Genomic DNA, 8138 nt, shown 5'->3' with positions numbered 1-8138 from the left:
ACCAAATAATAATTATTATTTTGTCAAAAAATAATAATAAAGAATATATCCGAAAAACCACTTTGTATATATGATAAAATATAAAATGTCACTATATATACCTGCTGGGTTCCATGCAAATATAAAATTAAATGAGTAGGAAATAATCCAACAGCTAACTGACATGACCACATTTATAATACTTCCAGCGGGTCCCTTTATGCTCATTGGAAGTATCTGATACCAAATAATACATAATATATTATATTAGCTAGGGTTAATTAAAATTAATTATAACTTATTAAAATGGATTAATTAATAGTTATTATTATATATAACATATATAATTAATATACCTCTAATGATATAATTCCTGGTAATGCTCCCATGCCTAGCCCAAAAGCAAAGAAGTATACCTGTAATATATATGTATATATGTATTCATATTTTAAATCCAGTTATCAATGTATTCATTTTTATTTATAGGTCAAACAAATGTGTTTTTTTTTTGGATAATAAAGCAAAATTTTATTAAATAACAATTACTCATGAAAAATATATATCTACAAATATTATTGTTTTTAATTAATTTGTGCGCAATTACCAGTAATCCCGAGAGAGCCAAAGCAGGAGTAAATTTGTCACTAAATTGAAGATCCTGACCAAGACACATACATTATATTATTGATTATTTAAATAATAATAATAATATAAAAGAGAACAAATTTTAATTAATATTTAAGGTTGAGGGTGCAATTGTATTGTAATTAAACCTTTAAGAAGAACGATAATCCAATTGTAGCACAACATACGCAAGTCCCAGTTGCAGATATCTGCAAACAGAGAATTATAGTTATATATATATATATTTAATTATATAATTCAATATATTGAAGAAGAAAAAAATGAACTCTCTAATATATAAAGTACAATATATATATAGTATATGATGAATTAATTACCAGTAGAAGTGGGCGTCTTCCAAACCTGTCTATTAGAGACACTCCTAGTATTGTGGTCAAAACCTGTGAGTGTTTAAATTTTTAATTACATAAATATATATATATGTATATTTATATTGTCTTAATTATATAATTTAATTACGTGCATATACATACATACCTGAGTAATTCCAACTGATATACTTCCCATTTTACTTGGAATGCCTGTCATATATAATTATAAGTAAATAATTAATATAAATAAAAGATAAGAAATGTTTAATTAATTAGGTGTTGTTGGGTAATACTTACAAAAAATAGTTTTTTATTTAATTAATTAAAAATTTGAAAACTAAACAATGTATTTGGTAACTCTATTTTTATTTATTATTTTTTTAAATTTTAATTAAAATTTTGAAAATAGAATTTTTTCAATTTTAAAATTATTTTAAACATTTTTCAATTTTTTTTTTCTCTTCTTCAAATCAACACATCATATTGTTAAACAAAAAATAAAAATAAAAGTTATCGTTTATTATTTTTTGTTTTTAAAAACAAAAAACAAAAATAATTGCCAAACATATTTTTATTTTTTTAAAATAAAGAAATAAAAATAAAATAATATTTTTATTTTTGTGTTTAAAAAATTCAAAAACAAAAATTTTAGCCGGTTGTATAAATTACGTACGTGCAGACTCAAGGATTGTGATTGTATAGGATCCAATTCCACTGATCCCTCCCAATTGTTGGAACAACACAAGCCCTACTCCAATCTATACATATACAATTAATACCAATATATATCAATATATATATGTATATATGTATATATATTTATTACTAATATATGTGTATTTAACTCACAATTAGACAATTCGAATACTTCTTCTGAAACAGACTTAAAATTCCATCCTCCGAGCTCATTTTATGAGACTGCTCTGTGTGATTCTGAGAATATTATTATAATAACAAATTTAAGAGATTGATTAAATAAGTAATTAACATAGTATTAAATAATTATCATAATAATATACTTTAATATCAGCTATCTCTTGAGAAACATTGGCTTTCTTTGATCCTCTGAGCCGATTTAAAGCGTGTTCAAACTCTGCAGCTCGACCATTTTTCATCTGTACGTAGTACGCATCATAATTAATTATACATATAGTTAATTAATAATGCTGATATATATTAAGTATTAATTAATTAATTAATGGATAACACAGTATGTATTAATTAATTAAGCAGAGTATATTATATAATATTGTAGTACTTACCAACCATCTAGGAGACTCGGGAATAAAAAATAGGCCAAGGAGCTGTAATAAACATGGAATAAGCCCTGCAAAATACAATCATAAAATCATGCAACCCATTTCAGCTACAATAACAGCACTACTCATCAATATAATATTATATTTTATATAATATTATATAGAGAGAATCAGAGCCAACAAGAAGTTGACCTGTGAGTGCTAAAGTGCGCCAGTTGACGAAAGAACCCACGAAGAAAAAAACTGCATTGCCGAAGCCTAAGGGCAACTGCAAATTATTTGTGTTTGGATGAATAACTAATCAATATATATACACACAAAAACCACAAAGAACAAAAAAAATAAATAAGAAATATGAATAGAGATATGTATTAGAACAAAAAAGGTTTTTTTTCAGAATTATGCATATTGAATTTTTTTGTGTCAAAAATCTTTCTAACTTTAGTTACCATTTTTATGTGCATCTTTATGTGCATTCCGTTCTTTTTTTTTAAATACTTTGCTAATGCGGTTTTAAGTCAAAGACATATATAGCTGCAATATGAGGAACTATTTAACTAACTAAACTTAGTTAATTTGAATCAAGTTTATATTAATACTAAATTAACATGCAAATATTAACTCTAAGAATTTATATATATATAGTTGAAATTTGTCATTATAAATTGTGTCACATATTATATTAGTGTTACATCAGCAAGTTATATAGAAAATGAATAAAATGCAATAGAATAAATACATTTTCAATAATTGAAATAATTGAGAGAAATTTTGGCCAGGAAAAGCTCTAGGACCATATAGTTTAGTATTTGTCCTATATTATATTATATTATACATACCGGAGTTAGAGACATGAACGTTCCTCTCACATTATTGGGGGTTATTTCAGAAATATATACAAGTGCCTGCAGTTATTAGCAATAATATATAAAACAGATGCCAAATATTTATTTATATATTTACAAAATAATCACCTTTATTTGCTTTAATTGTACATATTATAACTCGTTAAACTTGATGGTACGTACCGCAAAAGTTTGAATTCCCACGCCGCATCCGAGTAAAAATCTTCCCACGTCAAGCAACCAAAGTTCCTTAATTTTCACATGAATTAAATTAATGTTATCATACAGTAATAATATATTTTAGAATCTAAAAGCACTAAATGAATATTTCATTTATATATGAAAATAAATAAATTTATAATAAGCTTTTCTTAACGACTACACACAGTTCTATTATTATAATAATGTAATTAATATAGGAAACGTCTCCAAAGACTCAATATCTTTCTATCTATCTACCTATAAATATATATATATATGTTTTTAAAACATGTGAAAGGACTGATTACTACTTTAACTAATCAATTAGGAAGTATATAATATAATAAACATGATAAATAAATTGATAATATATTTGTCTTCACATATATAATATAGTACTAATAATTAAAACGCCAAATTAAGAAGGACTAAACCTTTGTTAATGCTATTCCAAGCCATCCGGTGATGATGATTAAACTTGAAACTCCTAGTGCCTGCTTATGTATCATTCTCGGTGATCAGGGATCGATATAAATCAAATAATAATATTAATGGTGTTAATTATTTCTTTAAGGTAAATAATTAAATAATTTAATTATATATATTTATGTTTTTTATTTAGATAATTAACTTACGCCTCTCCGACCAAGAACATCCGTAATTTTCCCACTCCAAGCTGCTCCAAATATTGTTCCAACAATTACGAGTGAAACAAAAGTTGAAAACTGCATCATTTATAATATATATTAGCTTAATTAGTGTAAACAATTAATTTGATCGAACGAGAATTTAAATTATTTACGGATTAATTAACATGTTGTATCACAAAACCAAAATAGTCTAACATAGTAGTTTAAAGTTTATTAAAGAATATCATCAATCTGATTAGCACTAAGCTTAAGATTTAAGACTAATCCTCATATAGAAGATTTTTTTTGTGCTTACCTCTGCCAAAGAAAGGCCAAGGTCCTTTACAATTCCAGACTGTGCAGGTGACGAAAAACCCGCCTACAAACATTTGATTCTCAATCTGATATATATATAGTTATAAATTCAAATTATATGATCAGTAAATCAATATATACACGTATATATGATTATACTTATATATATATATACTCACGGCATTTCCACAGGCGAAAAAACCACAGCAGACAACTAAAGTGCTGAAAACGACAACCAAAGTGACCGACGACGACGGAGAGGCCTCGCTGCTGCCGGTGGTGGTGGTGTCTTTGACAAGTAAGAAAGGGCTTTTCTCTGCCTCTCTTTCTTCCATCATGTATTTCTCTCTCTATTACTTTTCTTATTATTGTTGCTCCATTATTCCCTTCTCCTAACTTGTATATATAATAATTATACAAACCATCTTTTTTTAAGCAAATGTATATATAAAATTTATACAAAACTATAGAGCCCTATAGTATGTATATTAGGCTGTCAGGTATATATTAATATATAACAGCTAGTTGTTAGTGGCGATGGCTCATGGTCGAAATTAACATGTTGAAATGTAGATAGTTTGAATAAACAAATTAATAAAAAAAATGTAGAGAAAATCAATAATTCAGAATATGCCTGACAAACTTTTCATTATATATACGGTATATATGTAAGAGGTGATCAATAAGAAGTTATAAATACAACATTTTCTCTCGTTTTATCATAAATACAAGAACTCATTTGAGTTTAATTATTATTTTACAAAAGTACTTAAGTTATAGTCTCTCTTTGAAAAAGTAGACTTGTTGGTTTAGTTCTTCTGAATCTTTAGCAATATTAACCCATAATCATTTTCTAGTTAGGGAACACATTTTTGTGTTGAGTACTCAAGCATCTAAAATATTAAATAAAATAATAAGCTGAAAATATATGATGTTGCAGTGTCTTAATCGGAACGTCAACACGCCTTGAATTCTTTAATTTACGACCCACACAAAAAAGAAAAAAAAATTATATGACTAGACATCTCTGTCAGCTTAAACCGCTTTTGGTTGTAATTTCAAAGTTTAGCACATAGAATTGGTTCTTCATGGATCAACTCTCTAATAAAAATTGAGTATATATAACCTTTCAAAAACAGTTCTTTACTTGCTAAATAGACAAATCAAGAAGAAAAATGACAAGTTTTATTATGGCAAATGAAATAGAACAAATAATGAACTATTACTATACCCTTCTTCTGGTTCATCTGCAGTTTCCTCTAGAAAGCATGATATAGTATATCATATAGATATTATTATATTAATGTAAAGTTTTGCTGTTGTTATATAATCTAATTAGTATCCGAATGCCAAGTTCAGAATCCGATTGCATTATACACTTGGTCTGAGAAAATATCTACATCTATTTCTGGAACTACATTTAAAAGTTTGTAACTCTACAAGTCAAAACTATTTCCACTACAAAATAATGAACACATTTTCATGTACATATGTGTTTTCATACAAAAAATATATAAACACAAAAGTGCTTCAAACGTTTGACTCCAAACCAGCCACTTTATCCCTGTTGTTTGGGACGGAGTGATCACTTCTAAAGGAGGAGCAGTGTTGATCAGCAACGTTTGAGATGCAATGTAAGCCACTGATGCTGCTCATTGATATGTCCTTAGCATCAAACTGTGCAAAAAGAGGAAATGGACGACCAGGAATTGAGGGAACTGGAGAATCATTCTCCAACATCTTCACAACATGCTCCATTGTTGGCCTAGCATAGGCTACCGGATGAGAACAGAGGACTGCTATGAGAACATATTTCTCCATTTCACTCGGTTGGCCCAACTCAGGCAAGCCTTCATCAATGATGTCCAATGCTCTACCTTCTTTTACTAGAGACCAGGACCAATCTGTCAAAAGCAAAGATTCAGAGTCAACAACTGAAATAACTGCCTTTTTCCCACTCAAAAGCTCAAGAAGCACCACACCAAAACTGTAAACATCGCTTCTTTCAGATAATTGACCGTACATAGCGTATTCTGGGGAAACATAACCGAGTGTTCCTGCCACTTTGGTGCTGACATGTGAGAACCCCTCTTGAGTGAACCTTGCAAGGCCAAAATCAGCCAGTTTTGGTTCAAAGGTTTCGTCCACCAGTATGTTACTAGACTTAACATCTCTATGAATGATAGCCGGCTGCAACCCATCATGAAGATAAGCTAACCCACGAGCCATTCCAAGAGCAATCTTTTGACGGATTGGCCAACTGAGCTTCTTATCCACTGATCCAAAAAGATGGTCATAAAGGCTTCCGTTTCTAATCCATTTGCAGACTATTATTCTCTGGTGACCTTCTAGAGGCACCGTCATTGTGCAATAGCCAATTATATCGAGAAGATTCACATGTTTAACACTGGCAATAACCTCCACTTCATGAGCAAAAATCTCATCCCAAGCAGCAGAGCAGTTCTTGAACCTTTTGAAAGCAACTTCAGAGCCATCTTCCAAAACCCCTTTGTACACATTCCCATATCCTCCGATACCAATAATATTATGCCTAGAGAAATTCCCAGTAGCCTTCTTTACTTCCTCTAATGTAAATCTTAGCAATGTTTTATTCCCACCAACAACAACTCTCATCCCAGAAACGGAGGTTGTATCAGCCTGAGGCTGAGATTCCCTCTTTCTCCTCTTTCTTCTCTTGTGCAATACCCAAAGGCAAGAAACCACCACAACTCCCCCAACAAAACCATTGAAACATCCTGTTAAAATCCCCATAAGCACTTGCTTACTATTTTTTGTCCTGGATTTAATCGGAACAAAATCCACCAAAAACAAACACTTGGAAGTCCATACATCAGTTGGCCCAAACCTACTAGCAAAAGCTGCAGCATACATAAAAGGATACCCCTCACAAATTGGTGAATTCCCGTCCCCGCCAATGCGAAAATATGCATTTCGGACACTTAACAACTTTTCAGTACACGACCCACATCGCCGATCGTCCTTCAGATGCTGCTCACACGAAGACTTGATTCCCTCCAATTCGTCCCCTGAAATAAGGTCTTCAAATTGAAACCTATATTGAATACTCAAACAACTCGCCGAAAGCAAACTGCTATTAAACCCGCAACTGGACGGAATGGTAAATTTGGGCATAAATTCTCTGACTAAATTCGAATACAATTTCCAGCAAACCTCAGAAACGTTTTGAGGTAGAGAAAAGTACCCGGTGGTTTGAAGATATTCCGATCGAAGCATAGTGATTCCTTGAACAACATACTGGCACCCAGTTGCGCTATCCAGCGAAGGAAATCGTTGATAGCTTTTAACAATGAGTTGTTTGAAAGAATCGAGATTCAATGGGCAATCGGCTTCACCCAATTTTGAAACCGGCGCTAAACGGGCACCGGTTACCTGATTCGGAAACCCCAAGCTCAACCCTATTCCGAGGAAAATGAAGAGAAGCAGAGACATTTTTCAGTAGAGTTGTGAGCTAACTAGGGTTTTGGTTTGAAAACAGCAGTGATCGCCATCGCTATCTTTGTAGTAACTCTCAAAGTAGTTGACTTTTTCAATTTTGAAAATCAGTTATTTAACAGTGTAATGGAGGGAAGCCAAATATTCTATATAAAAAAATATTATTTTTTGTAATGATTTTGGGCAGTCGGATTTGATCAAATCATAAGGAATGTAGCTACTTTGACCTTTAGCAATTAGACTTTTTATAATGATTTTTGGCCGTCTGATTTGATCAAATTATGGGGAATTTTTCTCAATGGTTTAGAGTTTCTCTCTAGGTTGTTCATCTAACACTGTCACAACACCAAAAATGTGGTTTGGAATATTTCACCGTACAATTATGGATTCCATTTTTTTCAAACTGTATGTTGCGGTATGGTTTACTGTTTTGAATTATATAAATGCGGTTCAAATCTCATTGTATAGTTATATATATAT

The 8138-nt window shown here is 30.6% G+C and overlaps 2 protein-coding genes across 2 annotated transcripts; both read right to left on the bottom strand.

The window, feature by feature from the left end:
• Positions 1-326: 326 nt before the first annotated feature.
• On the bottom strand, positions 327-1131 carry LOC133791450 (sugar transporter ERD6-like 5). The gene is made up of 5 exons (XM_062229379.1): positions 1102-1131; positions 942-1004; positions 753-812; positions 584-637; positions 327-395 (listed from the first exon to the last, which is right to left on the bottom strand). Exons 1-5 carry the CDS (start codon positions 1129-1131, stop codon positions 327-329), a joined length of 276 nt encoding a protein of 91 aa, XP_062085363.1.
• Positions 1132-5531: 4400 nt separating this feature from the next.
• LOC133789489 (probable LRR receptor-like serine/threonine-protein kinase RKF3) lies at positions 5532-7693 on the bottom strand. Its single transcript, XM_062227337.1, has one exon. It carries the CDS (start codon positions 7653-7655, stop codon positions 5715-5717), a length of 1941 nt encoding a protein of 646 aa, XP_062083321.1. The 5' UTR covers positions 7656-7693; the 3' UTR covers positions 5532-5714.
• Between the last annotated feature and the right edge of the window lie 445 nt (positions 7694-8138).

The sequence above is a fragment of the Humulus lupulus genome, chromosome 7, assembly GCF_963169125.1.
Source record: "Humulus lupulus chromosome 7, drHumLupu1.1, whole genome shotgun sequence".
NCBI classification, from domain to species: Eukaryota; Viridiplantae; Streptophyta; class Magnoliopsida; order Rosales; family Cannabaceae; genus Humulus; species Humulus lupulus.
The sequence above is the reverse complement of the archived record's forward strand: the minus strand, read 5'-3'. Positions and strand labels throughout refer to the sequence as shown.

Bases quoted from the DNA above. Each gene is read 5' to 3' on its own strand.
- LOC133791450 (XM_062229379.1), bottom strand. From the start codon at position 1,131: ATGGGAAGTATATCAGTTGGAATTACTCAG. The intron at 1,005-1,101 runs GTATGTATGTAT...AAACACTCACAG, and splicing joins TATCAGTTGGAATTACTCAG to GTTTTGACCACAATACTAGG. The intron at 638-752 runs GTTTAATTACAA...TGTCTTGGTCAG, and splicing joins GATTATCGTTCTTCTTAAAG to GATCTTCAATTTAGTGACAA.
- LOC133789489 (XM_062227337.1), bottom strand. From the start codon at position 7,655: ATGTCTCTGCTTCTCTTCATTTTCCTCGGAATAGGGTTGAGCTTGGGG.